Source organism: Homalodisca vitripennis, chromosome 7 (genome assembly GCF_021130785.1).
Source record: "Homalodisca vitripennis isolate AUS2020 chromosome 7, UT_GWSS_2.1, whole genome shotgun sequence".
NCBI classification, from domain to species: Eukaryota; Metazoa; Arthropoda; class Insecta; order Hemiptera; family Cicadellidae; genus Homalodisca; species Homalodisca vitripennis.
Window position 1 is genome coordinate 18,360,247 of NC_060213.1, and position 19,444 is coordinate 18,379,690.

The window sequence follows — 19,444 nt, forward strand, 5'->3', positions numbered from 1 at the left end:
TCCCAACTAGAGATCCAGCTTCTTTAGAATTATTGTTGTGATGAGGTACTTTGATCATTCCAAAATCTAGCCATTCAAGATTGAGTGCGATCAATTTTTAGTAAAAACAATTGTTTGATCAATTGTCAAAATATTGTTCGTTTCTTGATTTTGTTTTTAATGATTCTTTAGGTATTTTTAATACTCAATTTCTTTATATTATAGATGCTTCTTGCCATCTGAGGAGTTTCATTGTTTCAACATTTTTCAACTTTCTAGACCGATTTCTTGAAAGTTTTCATTACGTAGCCCTGATAATCTTTTCCTTGAATACAAAAAGTCTCACAGAAATAATATTTAATTATTGGAGTGGTTGATTTTTAAAAATTAATGAATACTCAATTTCTTTGTCTAAATTTTTCAAGAAATAAAATAGTGGTGAGTGAATAGATGAAAATTAAGAAAAACATTTTTTTAAGTAGTCCATTTTATAAACTATTGTAATAGATGCAATTTATAAACTTGATTCAATGTATAAACTTGAAATTGATTCAATGGTTGGGTGTTTTTTTCTTTCCTCCAAAGATTATATGAAATTCTAGTCTGGAACCGTTGACCACATATCTCAGGCTAAGTATGCATTTGCGGGTTTCCCCAATGTTCATCCACCACCTCTAATTCTGGACTAAATACTTAGGCAGTACCTCAGGCATACATTAATGAGTTTTTCCTGTCTTCCATTCTTAGGTTGATGTTTTCTCCTTTCATTTCATCACCATCGAAGACTGTGCTGCATTCAGGCAAAGCACAGATTATTATTTGCTGCATGTGAAAATGACATACCCGAGCTAGGATTTGAACCCAGGTTTTAGAAAATGATACTGTGACAACCAGCTATGAGGAATAGAAATAGGATGTTAAGCAGCCATTTTGGTTTATTATAAAACTTTGCTCGTCTGCAAGATTGATTTTTCCTGATAAAGTAACTGCAGATGGATAAATATGGTCTATTTACTCCAGATGTCGTATGACTTGTAGAGAAATAAAACTAGTGTCATATGAATGTTGAATTTAGCTCCAGTTCATCTTTCTCTTAGTGCAGCATCTGGAATCTTGCACTGTTACAGGCTTGACTCCTGGAATCTGGAGTCATGTTTGTCTGAAGAGATAAAAAAAAGTCTGTGACGAAGAAGCTCAAAATGAACTCTTTACATTGCTTTGACATCAGAGACACCTAGACTGCAAAATACAGTACAATCTAGGTGGAGGTATTCTCATTGTCTCATCAGGTGCACAATTGAGTGCACTGCGATGTTTTAGGCACCCCTGAGCACGGTGGAGTAAGCAAGTTTTGAAATTAATCTAGACTTTATTAGAGGTGAAATTAGGACTATAAACTTCTCTTTTCCACTTAGCCTCAGTACAATTTATCGTATTAAAAAACGAATTCCAGGAGTCAAGTCTGTGACAGTGTCAGATTCCCAGATGCTGCACTAAGAGGAAGATGAACTGGAGCTAAACTCAACATTTACATTTGCAAACATAATATCTTAGTAGTCTCTGGAATGAAAAGTGATAATATTTGAAGGAATGAATTTTGTGTTGTGCTGACGTGACAATGATGTGACAGGTCTGACGTTGCTGCTGCCGTACATCATCTCCACCAGACACAACTGGTCCGACTGCAAGCTGCGGGTCTTCACGTTGGCCAACAAGAAGGACGAACTGCAGTACGAGCAGAGGAAGTGAGTAGGACAGCTGCTAACTTAACCCTCTCCACCCCGGCCATTGTATCAAGTGATGTGCCAAAAACCCCAAGCCATTTGAGAGAAAATGTATGAGTTTTGTAAACAACTCATAATTAGGGTATTAAAATATCAATCTAAATCTTTTTTTCTTTTTTTATATATATATATAATTTTTGCGATTCAATGTTTATTGAAATTATATATATAAATTAAAAAGAAATTATTTACTATATAGAATTAAAATTAAGTAAAATTTAATTCTTAATTCAAGGAAACAAAAATTATAGGCCTGCTTTATTTACAAGTTGAATAAAATCAATTTTAACAAGGACATGTCATTTTCCCTTTTTGCCATTTCTGTGTAAGTAAATGTCGCACGAGCTTTGAATTTCATAGTACTAAACATAAAACCAAAGTTATTTCTGATAAAAGAATTAAAATTGTTTATAGCCTATATTTTTTTTAAATTGTATAAAAGCGATTATATTCCGTAATTATAAGGCTAAATGGATATAATATGGTGAAGAACTAAGTTTTGGAGTGGTGTACTCCGAAATAGGGCTGGGCTTCAATGTGTTAAATGTTGACAAGAAATCAAACATGTTTATCTATTGTTGTAACTAGCGTTTGGCCATGGTTGTAGCTGGAGTAATGTGTGTTTATACTAGGGTTTGATCACCTTTCCTGCACATTGGAAACAGTTCCACTGGTGCTTCTCCTGTTATGACAGCTCTAAACTAATTTCTATGACATTTTACAGCAGCGTGAACAATCCTTGGCACACCCAAGAGTGGTCTCTTGGTTGAGAATTTGTTCAAAAAATAGAATGCTCAGAATGTTCGCGTATTTTGTATCCATAAGTCTGACGCAATGTTGTTGGTTGTTGCAGCATGGCCAGCCTGCTCGCCAAGTTCCGGATAGACTACTCAGACTTGAAAGTAATCCCAGATATCACCAAGAGCCCTCAGGAGGAGTCGGTGGCGGCGTTTGAGTCTCTCATCAAGGAGCTGAAAATTGCGGATGAGGACGAAGACGGAGGTAAGCCTCAAAGCTTCAGTGTGTGCGGTCATGTAGCAGAGAACTCCTCTTGTTGCACCTAGTCCTAAAAAAAACCTTTGCACTTGCTTCCGAAGTGACAGGATATTCTGGATGGGTAAGGTTGGGGGTAATATTGACAGGACATAGCCCTCTAAGGAAGCACCTTATGAAGGTAGGCCTTGGTCAGAGTAACGAGTGTAGACTCTGTGGAGAGGAGGAGGAGTCAGAGGAGCACATTTGGTTAGATTGTCCTGCCATCGTAGAGACTCGGAAAAGATACCTGGGAGCGTATCTCCTCAGCTCCAAGGACATTAGAGAACAGGAGCCCTTAAATCTGATTGGTTTTTGCACTCGGTCTTTGAGGGCACAAAATTAAAGTAAGGGAGGCGCAAAGGTCCTTTTAAGACTAAGCACGGGGACAAACTGTCCTTTTTCCTCAGGAAGGAAAAAAAAGGTTGGGGGTAGGGTCCGCCACCTATCGAGATCCATGAGGAAAATACCAGTCTCTCCAGTCAAAGCAGGTAGGGGGTGGTACACCCTCGTGTCAAGCCGGCAAGAACCTTTGATTCTTAGGGGAACCCACCAACTCAGTCATCTTCTGCAGTAGACTAGACCTATCGATCTACCCTTGCACCCCAATTTCTCGACATTTACAGTTAGTGATGTGCCGCTCCTGGACATCCATAAGGTTGCCCAGAATTAAGTGAAGCATTGGCTTTTGCTGTACCCAATGTAGAGTCAACTGGTAGGTATAAACCAGCCAGAAGTGAACCCTCTGGGGTGAACCCTTAGTAAACGAGATCCCTGTCTCAATCAGCAGTCCACACTAAACATAATTCTGTTTAAACGTCAGCTTTTATTAGGATTGAACTGTTAAAATTAATACGTTATTTTGAGAATTTGTTAGCAACTTTAATACAACATATTCAAATTCAAAATTTCTGTATTCAGACATGTAACAGATTACAAGAATAGAGTCACAATAAATCTCAATATAAATTTATAATTTATATATCTATATATATAAAAATGAATGTTTGTATGTTTGTCCTTTATGGAATCGTGAACTATTGGACCGATCATGATGAAAATTTGTACGTATATGTATTTTTCCACGGAGAAGGTTTATAAGCTATGCCCATCCCTTTCCCGATTCAGGATTCCGCCCCACTGGTTACAGAAATACCCATAAGAAATGCATTGCAGCAAACATACGTTAACGTCTTTTCAAATTTTTAATCAGCTGTTCTTTGTAAACATATATTACACTTATAGTTTTAAAGCATAGAGTAAGCTTAAGAGAAACGACAAATTTTGTTTAAACTGTTTTTGCAATCACTGTTAAACATAGACTTTTACTATCCAGATAATACAATTCAAATTTGACGTAAAAATTCACCTTTAACTGCAATATTTATTTAATATAAACCATGCTCATGCTTGATCAGAAGAGTAATGCAGATATCATAATTACTATCTTACGTTGGCTACAAATATAAAGAATGTTATAAAATCAACCTTAGTTGTTTTTTTTGACAGAAGTATGGTTCTCAAAACTCCGTGTGTACATATTCTCTCGATCGAGACAACAAAGCAAGCTCAATCGTGGCATCGAGATATAACTAATTTAATCTAAAATTTATTATAGTAAAAAAAAAAATTTACTAAGTAATATAAGGACTTCGGTTCTTAAGATTTGCGTGCGAAGCCGTGGGTAACAGCTAGATAGAGGCAGGAATATGGTACATACCTTCATAATACGCCCAAGAGGCTCACGATGGAACGACTATCAATTATCTCAGCAATGTTTAGAATGTGATAGAAAAAGAATAAGTGAATATAGTGTACTGTTTTCAACGGGAAATTGCGTGCGAAGCCGCGGGCAACTTTTGCAAAAAATTATTGAAATGCGCAGCAAAGCGCGCCGGGCCCGCTAGTTAAAACATAAAAATCAGTTTGACACTCACTGAAAAAGTAAGATTTGGCTATGTAGCCTTCTGCAGAGTAAGTTAAAACAATTTTTAAATCAAGGCAGTTATTAGTTAAGGTAATTATTAGGTAATTTAAGGGGATTTTATACATTTCTAATCATACCCAACAATACTTAAAAGTTACTTACATATTAAAACAAAAAAAGTCTTCAAAAGAATACAAGGATAATGTTAATGAATAATCTTTAAGTAGTTTTTTTGAATTTTTCATAATTTTGCTCATTTTGAATATTGAGAGGAAGGTTAAACAAAAATTTTGTGCCGATGAAACCAGTTTTATTTTCATAAAACTTCAGCCTATGTTGTTCCACATATCTGCTACGTCTTAAATTATGATCATGATGATTTAAAATATTAATTAGGTAGTTGTATTTTTTTACGTATAAAACAGTTTCATAAATGTATAGATCATATACAGTCAAAATTTGAAGTTGAGAAAAGTATGGTTTCACTGTATCTCTTTGTTTTAAGTTAAAAATTATTCTTAGAGCTTTTTTTGTTGTAATAAGATTCTGTTCAGATTTCTTTTAGTTGTGGCTCCGTATATGCCTATATTGTAAGACATATGGGAATTTACCATAGCAAAGTAGATGGCTTTCAATGTCTCAATGCTACACACCCTTGACATTTGGCGTAAAGCAAATAGACCGGAGGACATTTTTTTTACCACATAATCAACATGTTTCTCCCAACCTAAATTCCGATCTAATATTATTCCAAGAAACTTTGTACTGTCTACTTGATTCAATTTTGAATTTTCTAAATATATGTTAGGCTCAAATTGTAATCTTGATTGTTTGGTACTGAACGATACAAAATTTGATTTATTTGGGTTTAGCAAGAGATTCTTGGAACTCAGGAAATCTTTAACAGTTAAAAGGTTTAAAAAAGATAAAAGCTCAATGTCTTCCTGTTTATTACCTGAAACCGTAATACTTGCATCATCAGCATAAAGGCATATTGAGCCACCACCTGGAACCGTCCCAGGGAGCCCCTTTAAATAACAGAGAAATAAAAGAGGGCCCAGGATAGAACCTTGAGGAACGCCATGTTTTACTATTTTACATTTTTTTAAATAGGTTCTAATGTAATTATACTGACTTCCAGCATAGTTTAAAATGTGTTGAATTTGAGTACACTGCTGTCTATTCTTCAAATATGACCTAAAGCAATTGTATTCCTTGCCTTTTATATTAAAATCACTAAGGACATTAAGCAACCCATCATGTGACACACTGTCGAATGCTTTGGTAAGATCAAGAAAAATTCCAATAACTTTTTCAAAATTCCAATAACTTTTTCAAAATTCCAATAACTTTTTCATTTCTGTCAATTGAGTCTATAATCGATTCAATAAATTTAACACTTGCTGCCTGTGGATCTGCCTGGTCGAAAACCATGTTGCTCGTTATCAAGTAACTGATTTAGTTCCAAATATTTCATAAGCTGGTTATAAACTACTTTTTCATAAACCTTTGAGAATACGGGTAACAATGATATAGGTCTGAAACTTGATGGGTCATTTGTGTTTCCTTAGCAATTTTTAATTGACATGGGAAAAAACCAGAAATTAATGATGAATTAATAATGTGCGTGAGTGGCCTGGAGATGAGCGGGAACGATTGTTTTACCAAAGCCATTGGAATATCATCGATACCAGTCGAAAATTTGTTTTTAAAAGCCATAACAATTTTTTTACTGCATCTTCATTAACAGATTCAAAAGTGAATCTTCTTGAATTTTGTGTTTTAAAGGACAACACACTAACAATTTTAGGTTGGATGTTCGGAATTACTAAATTATCTACAGCATTTACAAAAACATCATTAAAAATATTGCTGACAAGATTTGGCTCTGATACAGTTTTGCCCTCTACAACAATATGTATATTTTCATTTGTTTTAGTACTGTTGTCAACTTCAGATTTTATAATTTTCCATGTAGATTTTGATTTATTTGTATAATTCATTATTTTATTATCCAAAAACTGTTTTTTTTTCATTATTAATTTGTAATTTAACTTCCCTTTTTAACTGTTTAATTTTCTGTTTTAAAATCTCGGTTTTCAGCAATCTATACTCTTTTTCAAGTTTCACAATTTCATCATTTTTAATTTTAACATTTCAAATCCATTTAACATTGTTATTTTTTTCTATTGTTAGTAGTTTGGGAAAGCTAGTTTCAAAGGCATAAGCAAATTTACAATAAAAAACATTGTATTTAGTTTCAACAGTAGCTTGATAAACATCTAACCAATTTTCGTGTCCCAGAAGTTTAAAATAAATCTGTGTTAGCCTTCGTAAATTTCCTACAATATTTTTTAGTTTTATGACCAAAGTCATTTTCCAAACAATAAATTTCCAACAACTGTCCATCATGGTCTGATAAGTGTGTTATTATACCCGATATTTTTAACTTTTTACAATTAATGTTAGTGATAAAGTAACACCTTCATATGAAGCCTACAGGATATACACATGGTTGTGAATGGAGCATGGTCAGTAGCTAGAAAAGTATCAACTGAGTAAACAATTATCTTTACTTTATTTGAAGTTTTTTTTATGATAGAAGGTTTTAGAAAGTGACAGGGAATTCATACATTTGCTGTCGTTCAGTGATGCAAACAAAAATCCTTCACCTCCACAATTATCTGCACTACAATGTTTAGACACGCTATCGAAACAACCGAGTTTTCTACACATAACGTAGCTATGAATGGAGCTAAACTCAACATTCATATTGAATCTACCCTTCCCGCCGTAGCTGCGTTATGTGTAGAAAATGCAATACTACAAAATATCCATGAACAAACAACAGTTATATTGTAGTTCAATAACACAAATGGTTGTTGGTTTTCAGTGCACATAACGGACGCTGAGTTGCTGGCGATGAAGGACAAGACCAACCGACATCTGCGACTGAGGGAACTGCTGCTGGAGCACTCCACCGCCTCCAACCTCATTGTCATGTGAGTACTTGTTACAATGTCACTAATAACTGATAAGAAACACATGTGGTTGGAGATCTCTGAGGTCTTAGTAATAAGCACTCGGTATTGCAAAGTTTACTTTTAAGTGTAATCATGGCAAATATAACCTACAAGCGCCACTCTTAGATGTTAAAATAAAATTATTACGGCGACGTTGCTGCCAAAATAGAGTAATAATTAACTAAAATGATATCTTGGGGGGGGTGGGGGAGGGCTGGTGGTTCCAATGTTCTTTAGAAATTTTGCCTAAAAACTTATTACTTAATAAAACTTTGAAATTGACTTTCCTTCATGTTAATTTCGACTCAGACGCAGTATCTTGGCTCGACATTGCAGCTGTGGTCGCTAAAAGGGAGATTAAATGAAAGTAGTCCTCAAAGAAGAATCATCCTAGGACTCAAGAAGTAGGTCAAGAACTTGATCTCAAAGTTGTACTCAAAGATGAACTTAAACCCGCCTAAAAACATAATTATGACGCTATTAGCCATTTATCTAGACAACTATTATTAAAAAAAATAGTTACCACAATTTTTATGTGGGAAAAGTCTGGACCCTGCACTTAATTGTACAAGGACCTTTTGTGCCTCCCTTCCTTGTATTTGGGGGTTCTGCAAAAACCAATGTGGGTTCCTGTTCTCTAATACCCTTTGGGCTCAAGCAGTAAGCTCCTAGGAATTTGTTATAGTTATCTTCATTGAGCAATTTAATTATATCTTTTTAATTACAATGAATATTGTAATCAAACTAAACTAAATTGTCAACATGTTGTACTCAGCTGATGAAAGAATATACGAGTTATGTTTAAAAAAGTGGAATTTTCTTTCTGAAAAAAGAAATTTGTTTTTCTACATTAATGTCCATGTCTGGAGTAATAATAATAATATTTATTTTATTTTCCCAATATTTACAATAGTAATTCAAAACATTTGTGGAAAATTACAGTCACCTTTATCCAGTACATGGTGACTAAATTAAAACTAATATTAAAGTAATAACAAAATAAAGATGTCTTAACAGTCTAGTCTTCAAAACAAAAACACTGTAACAGGCAGCTCCTGTGACGAATAACAATAGGGTTCTTATCACAAGGACGGAATTCACACTGATAGGAATGGACTCATGAACCTAATTCTAATGTATTTTTACCGTAACAGAACATCAATACTTGCAGCATCAAATAGCCAATATTTTAGTTTATTAGAAAAGGAAACCAAAGTATTACAACTTTTAATTTCCTGTGGCAAACGATTGAAACTTTTTGGGCCTAAGTAGAGAAAAGTTTTTGAAAAAAATGATTTATTCACCCTCGGTCTTACAAAATGGCGACTTACTACATTTCTAGTTTGATAGAATAAATTTTCTGTCCCCCGGTTACCACTCCTCTTATAAAAAGCCCGAAGAACTTTGAATATGAACAAATTTTTTATTGTTAAAATATTTAGTTGTTTGAAAAGCTGATCCGTATGATCTCTTCTGCGTTTGAAGCAAATGATACGAATAATATATTTTTGAGTCACATTTAACTTGTTCAATAAGTTGTCAAAAGCGGATCCCCAGAATTCAATTCCGTATTGTAACCGTGAATGTATTAGTGCAAAATATATCGTTCTTAAAAACTGCGAGTCACATACATTTCTTAAAAAATAAAATGATCGAATAGACTTTCGCAATTCAGTATTCAATGCATTGACTTGAGCTTTCCACGATACTCTATTATCTAACAATATTCCTAAATATTTAATTTCGTTAACTTGTTCAATTAAATCGCAATTACAGTTCAAAGTATTTTGACAGTTGTGATACTTGATTTGATCATAAAAGTATATCCAACTAAATCAAAATTTAATAATTTGGTTTTATTTGCATTGACTAACATAGAATTTGAATCGCACCATGATTTAAGTAATAGTAAATCATGATCTATAAAAGCCCGTATTTCATTCCAACTGTCGGTTGAATAAACAAATACGATGTCATCCGCAAATGCAATTACTTCTCCTTTAAACGGTAATAATAAAAGGTCGTTAATGAAAACTGCAAACAAGTCGGCGGAAAGTACAGATCCCTGCGGTATGCCAATGTCTACAGACCTCTCATCGCTTAGAGCCTTAATAATACGCACTTGTTGTTTGCACCCTGTAAGGTATGAGGAGAACCAACCAAGCGCAGCCCCTCTCACTCCAACTGCCTCCAAATTTTATTAATAAATTGACATGACTAACCAAGTCAAAGGCCTTTGTAAAATCAATAAAAAGGCCTGACACTTTTTTATTGGAGTTTAAACTGTGATTAACTATTGTCATGAGAGCTCTTATAGCATCTTCCGTACTGTTTCCTTTTCTAAAACCAAACTGTTTAGGAGATAGAATATTGTTTATTTCTAAAAAATCTAGTAATCTTTTCCTCATAGCTTTTTCAAAAAGCTTGGAAAATATAGAAAGCAAGGAGACAGGACGGTATTGCTCAACAGATTCAGGATCACCTCTTTTAAAAATGGGCACAATAATAGCGTGTTTTAGTCTATTTGGAAATAATCCATTAATAAAACTTATATTAACTAATTTTGCTAATGTCTCGGCTATTAAATGAATATTTTTCTTAACAGTTAGTATATTAATATTATCAAATCCAGATGATCCCTTGTTTGCCATACCATTTACAATATCAATTATTTCTACAGAGTCTACTGGCCTGAGATACAGTGAGTTAACTTGCCTATTTATTATTCTTATATCTAACATAGTATTGAAATTGGTATTATTACGTGCAACCCTAGTAAAATATTCAATAAATTGATTTGCAATTTCGTGTTCATTGACAATTACCTGACCTGAACTAGTTTTAATCCTATGAATTGATTTCTGTTGCTGGCCAGTCATTTTATTAATTAGTTGCCATTTACTTCGAGAGTTACCGCATTGTTCAAGTAAATTCTTGTAATACTGATTTTTTTCTACAATCGAGATCATGTGATAGTTTAATTTTGAAGTTATTATAAAACAATTTTAGATCAGCATCATACGGTATATGGAGCTGAGGCATCGTTACAGTACTGTTATTGGCAAACAATTCACAAACAAGCAATGAAGTATGAGCAGGTGCAATGTCATGGTGCAAAAGCCATGAATTGTTTTGTCACAAATCCGGACGTTTTTTTCGGATTGCTTCATGCAAACGGCATTGAATCTGCAGGTAGTACTCCTTATTGACAGTTTGACCTTGTGGCAAGAGTTCATGAAGCACTACAACATTAAAATCGAAGAACAGAGTGAGCATAACCTTCACGTTCAACTGTACTTCTCAAGCTTTTTTCAGTCTTGGTGATCCAGAATTCCTCCACTGGGATGATTTGAGCCTTAGTTTTGTCATTATATCTGTAAACCCACGTTTCATCACCTGTTTTAAGACATTTCAGTAGTTCTACATCATCGCTGACTTCATTTAGTGACTCCTGGCAACTTCCAATTCAACACTGTTTTTGTTCAAAATTCAACAGTTTTGAACAAATTTTGCTGCCACTCGTTTCACACCCTAAAAACAACTAAAAAGTGTCATGGTATGAGCCAATCGATATGCCAACATCATCAGTGACTTCTCTGATCGTAATACAGTGATCGTTCAATCCATTTCCTTCACTTTTTTCACGTTAATATTGGTTGTTGATTGTGCGGGGGTGTCCAGAGCGTTCGTCATCGTTTATGTCTTCATGGCCATCTGTTAAACGTTTATACCACTTGTAAATCCTTGTTTTTACTCATAGTATACTCACCATAGGCCTTTGTTAACATTTCCCACACTTAGGTACACTTTATTTTCATTTTCCACGTAAAATGTGATACAAATTTTTTTTTTACAAATGGAAATTGCTGAGTTCATAAAACACGTCTGACCTCAGCAGCTGCCACTGAAAAGATAAACAATGATTACAACTGTTGCATGAGTACCAAAGTATATTACGATGTCTGCGTAGGACACTGCCTATGCCGAGGAAGAACGTAGTGACGGCGATGCTGTACATGTCGTGGCTGGAGCTGATCAGCAGAGACTTGCCACCGTTCCTGTTCGTACGAGGCAACCAGCAGTCCGTGCTCACGTTCTACTCGTAAACACCCGACGGCAGGAGACGAGACAGCTGTCAGTCTAGCAGGCGACTCCTCCGCTGCTCCGAGGATCGGACACCACTACTCGGCTTCTCACTCTGGCACTTCTGTGTCACCAGTTCTCTATGTGTTCCGGCCGGCTGGGGTCGTGACACTACAGTTCCCACGCTTTACCGTAATAATTGTTGTAGCTCCTTAGCCGTAATCAGGTCACTTGTAAATACTGTTGAACAGGCCATCTTTTACGTACGTGTATATTGGTTTAATATACTTTCTATGTTGAGATTTATTTGTTTATTTGTAAAAACCTTTTTTATTTTTATGATTTCAAAATCATCTCGAAATTTAAAAGGTATAATATGTGTTTGGGTGTCAGGTGGGTAAGTGTCCGTCTCATCTTCTCGAAGATACTAAAGATTAGTGATTATAATTTTTGTAACCATTTCTTACCTCATATCCTTTTATAATTAATTTCATGTAGAAAGCAGAAGAGAGTAATTATTGTATTGTTTTAAAAATTTCTGAATCAATAATAATAATGTTGGTATTAGTTTTCTTATTAAAAATAGTTAGTTTTATTTTGTTTAACAGTCTTAGTTGTTTTAATTACGAACTAAAACATCTGAGATTGCATGAATTTGTTTATTTTAACAAAAATACTAAAGGAGATGCCAAATCATTTATTAAATATGTGTTCTTAATTTTGAGAAAAACTTAAGTTTTTTTCTATTTTCCTCTGGTTAGTGGGTTTTAAACTTGTTTCAGATCTTAAATTTTCCCAACGAAATTATTAAGTTATAACATTTGTCCAAAATACTTTATTTGATGTAAACAACAACGTGTATGGTAAAATATTGAGAGTAAACAGAATATATTAGTTTATTGTTACTGTAGATCCTAAATATTCCAAAAGATTCAGGTCTAACCTTTTACTTAGTCTTATATCTTTACTTAAACGTTTTAAAAACAAGGATAAGATATAAAAGGAACGCTGTAAGAAATTTCCTCTAAAGCTCTTATCAGTGATTGTGAACGTTATCTGTAACATCTATAGAACATTTATACATACTTATAGAAGCTAACCATAGGAAATTATTTATTTTAAACTTAAAAAATACAGTATCAAGAAATATATCTCACAGGTGAATGAAGGAAAAATCAGGGTAATTATAAAAAAATTTATTTTTTTGTTATGTACCGTACTTATTAACTTTATGGATGCATTTTGAACAAAACTGAGCTATTTAATCCAGATTTTAGTAATATTGTTTTTTAAAATTCCAATACAGTACAAATTGTTCATCAGTTTCACTTAGTTGCAGGAATGCAACAACATTAGTTACAGATTTACATTTATAATCATGTCACACAATACATTATGGTGAAAACTAGGAATCGGTAAAATGAATTTCCTTTCTGATACCAAATATTTGGTCTCGATTCTGAGTTAGATATCAATTCCTCTTATTTGTCAACTTATCTTACAACATTCTAAATGATTATGTTTTGTTACGGCAAAAGTGAATCTGGCCAGTCAGTCTAATATTTCAAACTATCCCTAGTTGTGATATACAAAATTAATACATGAACAATATATTACTTTCATAACAAATAAAAGGCATATTTATACAACTACACAAATTACGAGATAAAAAATTAGATTTTTGTTGTCTCTGAGCAGTGGACGTCCCTACATAGACACATGGGAAGTGTAAGCTAAATATTATTAACGAGAGTACGATAATTTGTTAATTTGGTGATGTATGTATGGCGTTTCACACAAAGTACGATAATAACACGTTTTAGTGATTGGCAATGTCAGATGTCGTCCTCAGACAATTTTTATTATGTGGCGATGCACGAACATAATTATAGAAAATATGAACCGAAATTAAAGTATTATTTACAAAACAGTAAATTGTTAATTTATTTGTCTATTTACGCTTTTTCATACACGAAATATGAAAAGCACATTTTAGCGATCAGTTATTTGCTTATTGTCGATCTGCGATAGATGCAGCTGACTGATATCAAAATCGAGTGAAACGAGCCGCAGTGTCAAGAATAATCAAAATCCACCCATCCCTAGCTAAACCAATATCATACCACAAAAAATAAATAACATCCTTTATAATGTGTTAGTTTATGATGAATGTTAAATATACGTGGCTAAATTAAAGATTTTCTAACAACGTAATTTACGTTTACATTTTACGAAACGCTTCAAAACGTATGCATATTACGTAGGACAAGCATTTGACTGATCAACTACAAACTTCATCTCCAATATTTAACTAATAATAGGCAAAAAGGTTACAAATAAAAATTATTCATAAAATAAAGACACTTACAAATCTAGATAAATTGACCAAACACAAATATCACCAATTATGTACGGTCGTATCAAATACAAAATACTGATTGCTTGAATACAATATATAAGAAAACAAATATTGTAACTACAAACAAATTTGAGGTAATCTCGCTAACTCTGACTCCAGTCACATTGAGGTTATTTTAGTCTTATTACTCACAATGGTACTGTAAGAAGTGTTAACTTTGTTTTTGGACAAACCCAAGCTGAATAAATTCATTCATGAAGATTTGTTCATACGAGTCAATTTAGAAAATTATTACGAGTGATCTGTTTATATGCATTAGATTACTTTTATTGCTATGCAGAGTTTTAAATGATAACAAAACTGTCCAGAATTTAGTCTAATTATGTGCGGCCAACCTCTCTTGTGCATCCAAAATATTTTACAATAATTACTTAAACGTAAAATGAACTAAAAATATATTTTTGTGTTCAAACTGTATTAATTAATTTACTTCCGGTCAGATGTCTCTGTCACGCTGTTGAACGTGTCCATGAGTGTTACGTGTTCTCACTGTCAAATGGTGTGTTTGTTGGAATCAAAATAACTTTGTCAACATGTGATAAGGTCCTTGCGTAGATATAACTATTAGTGGTTTGTGATACATAGTGGTGTACTATTTTCCGATTTCTGCTTTTTTAGTACAAATTACTTTGTTGGTCTTTGATTCCAGTATTCGTATTTTGTGATAGTAATATTGTATCGCGGATGTGTTAGCGACGCCAATTGACATTCGATTTACTGTTTTTACGGTTAATTTTTTTTTTATTTACAGACACTTGTATTTGATGGAGTGGAATGTAATTGTGTGGTATAAGTGCGTTAATTTACAGTCTGTAATGAAAATTACAACTTGTGAGCACCACTCAGCTGAGTTGTGAGTAAAGGTTTTAACATGAATCGAACATTCTAATTTTTTTTAGTTTTTACTTGAGCAGAAATATTTCTTCGTGGTTATAAAAGATATTAAACTTTGTTCAGCGATCGAATTGTCAATTGGCGCAAAGTTATTTTGTAATTTTATATCCGATCAGTTATTGTTAAGTTTGTAAATAGTGAACAAATCTGTTAAACTGGAGAAGCTTTTGTCTTTAAGCAATTACTTTGATATAAACTCGGGGTATTGTTGTTTAAACGTGTTTACGTAATGAATAAAAAGCAATGATTTTACTGTTATGAAACGTACGTGTAAGTGGGTTGTCGAGTTTTGCGTTGAACTCGTAGAAACTAATTATTTTTATATTAGAGCTAAGTATTTAGTAGGCTGATGTCAGCGGCATGGATGTGATAATATTTTAATGTTATTGTTCATGAATAGTTAAAACTATTTCTCCATGAATGTCACGTTGACTAACATTGCTGTTTTTAAGAAAACCAATGTTAACGATGTATTCTAATTAATGTAATTGTTTTGTAAATACAGCTTTCACAATCAGTTGAAAACTAATCGCTTTAATATGAACTAGATTATTGTTTAAACGTTATCAGAAGATTCAAATACACACGAAATACGACTAAATCCAAGTATGATTTATTGTTTTTAATGTTATGATCAGTTAAGTAACCAAACTTGTAAAAACAATATTAAGTAGGTCTAACAGGAGAAAGTAGTGTTACAAATAATTGATTTAAACTAAGAATTTTTATTTATATATATTTTTTATTGTAATTTGAAGCATTGTCTAAAACGTTTTACCTATGCTTATCGCTTATTGTAGTTCCGTAGTCACATTCCAGTAAATGTGGAAACTTCTTTTGCCGACAAAAGTCATATTTCCACCAGAAGAAGTGTACTTGAATTGCAACCAAAAGTTAGTTAGTACTCACTAGTTTAGATTATTCGATAGTCCGGTACCGACCTCCCACCGCAGATAAGACTAGGAAATCCTGCTTGACAATAAGCGAAGCTTGGTACAGCCGAGCCATGGACCAATCTGGAGCGAAGCTTCCAGTCTCACTACTGTGTTCAGAATGTCTGCCGTAACCATTCACACAAAGGCGTTTATTTATGACATTTCTCGCATCTTTCGCTTTTGTTTGCACTCAGTAACTTGATAAAAATTCTATCAATGTACTATACTGGTATATGTGTGAATAAAAATTATTAAATTGTAGGTTTTTATTTACATTTTGGAAAAATAGTTGAAGTTAAAAACAATTCGGAATTTTAATACTTACAAATAATTTATGTATCTTCAACAGTTATACGACTAATATTGTTGGTTAAAAATAATTCTTCGGCTGGCACACAGTATTTTCAAGAGTAACCATTTATTTTTCAATTTTTATTCTTTGATAATAAGTACAAATGTGTCTGATTTCCACTTCAGAATGGATTTTGAGTTTTATTTAGATTCTGTGTTGTGTTCAGTGTAGGATCTTGGTTACCAGCAAGTGAACTTAAACGGTTCCTTGTGCATTAAAAACCAAGGCATTATTTCAATGTTCAAAATCAGGTGCCTTCTCCCAGCATGGAATAGGTTTTTGGCTTGGTCGATGCACGATTTAGACCATTGCCTCGGTACTCCAATGATTTGCTGCGTTATTACGAGGATTTGGTCAGCAAAATGTTGACGGAGGAGTTAACAACGTATTTAAGAGTTAAAATCTTGTGTTGCGATCTTGTTTTGAGGCCTTGACACACAGTTGGTTCAACATGAATTTGCTGTTGATCAGATTGATATAATTGTTATTTAATTTAGTGCTTTGTGTCATCATGCTTTAAAAATTCTAGGATCTAAAAGTCAAATGGAAGTCTGTCGTGTCTATTCGTTCTTTCTGCCCCTTCGATTTATCGTCTGGATTATAAAACTTCATAACTTAGTAAAGAACTAATATATTTTTGTTTAATTTAACATTAAAGACATATGAATATTTGTAAAAAAAATCCATAGTAAAAATATAGTTTTCAAAGTATGACGTTGATTATTTTAAAATATACGGGTTAGACTTGATTACAGTAATCCTCCTATTTTTGTAAGCCCTCGCGTAATGTCAATGTTGATTTTAGTGCCAAAATCAATTACGAATGTCCAAGGAATCAACAATCCCTTGGAAGGACTATGAACAAATAAGTTGAATCAGTCAATTTCCAACAAAAAATTATTTCAAATTCCTTATTCATTTTCATCAAGGAAATCACAGGTGTCAGACAATTACAATGAAATGAAGTTTACATGATTTTGATAATAATATAAAAAACTTAAATTAATCAATCTTGATGGTGTAGATTGTTAAGAGTTGTTCCGCAGTGAATCATTTTACTATATATAACAATTGTGATTTTTCATATACAAAAAGTCATTGTCGAAATAGCACAGCACACTGGTAGTGAATTCAAATGTAAAGTCAAAACCTAAGAACAAGATTTTTAGTGTCCATGTTTGCAGAATTAAGTACATGTACATTTAAAATTGTTTCAAGCCCTTATTTTGCTTAATATGATTTACGTTGACGCCGATTCGAAAGCGAGTTTACACAGGCTGTAAGTGCAGTGAAAGTTGGTCCTCAAAGCTCATGTACAATTACAGACAATACCATAACGTTGGTAAATTTTCCTTAATGGAACAGGAAAAGTGCCCAGAAAAACTAGAATAGTCTTTAGCTATAATCAGGAGAACAATAACGTATTAGGGAAAAGAGTAAATCGTATTTTTAAATAGATTTTGAATATTGTTAATAGGGAATTCGGAAGAAAACTAAACCGTTATCAATATTGCTTTGTCTCTCAAACTGATCTAGCGAGTATAAAACGTAAGTTGCAAATTTTTTTCTTTAGTTTATATTTTCACTTAGTCAGTTTCATGCTTTACAACACAATTTATGGACATGTTGATTGTATGAAATCTTTAGTGTTTAAAATAAGCTGCTGTATTTATAAATTTCAATGTGTAAAATATAATTTATTTTAATTATTATTTTTAAAATGTTAATAAATTGATGATTATACTTTGAGTCTTTCATAATTCCCTTATTCCGAGTTCTAATATTCCTAAAATAAGTAGTTATAGCACAATGAGAACTATTACAAATAATTATTAAGAATAGTTAATTTAGGTCAATTACTTTGATCATTTATAAATATACAGTTTAAAATATACTTAAAAATAAATAACATATACAATTATTATTAAAAATGTACAGTTTGAAAATATATAATTTAAAATATACTTTAATAAAACAATGTAAATTAATGGGTTTTCCTAAAACTACTTAGTTACAATAGTTAAGAGCTATTGTGCATCAAAATTGCAATTCAAAAATTAATTTGTACTATAAAATGGGTTTTGAATAAGACAATTATAAATATTATTTTTGGAGAGTTTAAAACTAACATATTTTGCACTGTCAGGCAGCCTATTAAAAAAATAAAATAAATACAGTTTAGTTGGAAAGATATTAAAGAAAAAATATTAAGTTTGACTCCACCTCTAGTATTGGATATAATGATATATCTAGTGGTGTATATCATTTCTAGTTAGAAAATTCTGTAAATTTGTTTTGGTATATAGTAGTATCTAAAAAACGTACAAATTTACAACTGCGGAGATTTTGAGTTGAATGAGAATCAGCTGGTATCAATGCCATATTTCAGTCTCCCGCGTCTGCTGAGTTTGGTGACACCACACAACTGAAACTGAGACCAGTCTCAACGTGAATAGTGTGGTCTCCCAACCACTTCCGTTCTTCTGTCAGATTTGCCTTGCACAGCTGTTCTTTACTGTCAACGTCCTTGATTTTTGTAAAAGTGGAACTTTAAAGTTTTTTTAAGTTCTGCCTAATTATGAGAACAGAACAAACATTTTTTATCATTTACCTTTTATATCTCAGTTTGTGGAACACGAAAAGGAAAGCTTATACAAACAGGTATATACAAGATGATGCATATTTAGAGTTTGTCAATCTCTCGGAAATTATTTTCTATGCTACTGGCTAGGAAATACGAGAAATAACTTTTTTTTATATGTTATATTATTATTTATTTGGTTTTGAAACAGTTACTGTTGCAATCTATATATATAAAAATGAATGTTTGTATGTTTGTCCTTTATGGAATCGTGAACTATTGGACCGATCATGATGAAAATTTGTACGTATATGTATTTTTCCACGGAGAAGGTTTATAAGCTATGCCCATCCCTTTCCCGATTCAGGATTCCGCCCCACTGGTTACAGAAATACCCATAAGAAATGCATTGCAGCAAACATATGTTAACGTCTT

General features: G+C 32.9%; 1 protein-coding gene across 4 annotated transcripts in view; it reads left to right on the plus strand.

Moving 5' to 3' along the window:
• The window catches only part of LOC124366940 (solute carrier family 12 member 1), a 227,806-nt gene extending 209,635 nt beyond the window's left edge, over nt 1–18,171 (plus strand). For all 4 annotated transcript variants that reach the window (XM_046823553.1, XM_046823551.1, XM_046823554.1 and 1 more), the window contains 4 exons: nt 1,610–1,724; nt 2,617–2,765; nt 7,616–7,724; nt 11,716–18,171. In XM_046823553.1, coding sequence (XP_046679509.1) covers nt 1,610–1,724; nt 2,617–2,765; nt 7,616–7,724; nt 11,716–11,851 — 509 coding nt within the window. In that variant the 3' untranslated portion in view covers nt 11,852–18,171. The remainder of the gene's footprint in view (nt 1–1,609; nt 1,725–2,616; nt 2,766–7,615; nt 7,725–11,715) is intronic.
• The last annotated feature ends 1,273 nt before the right edge of the window (nt 18,172–19,444 follow it).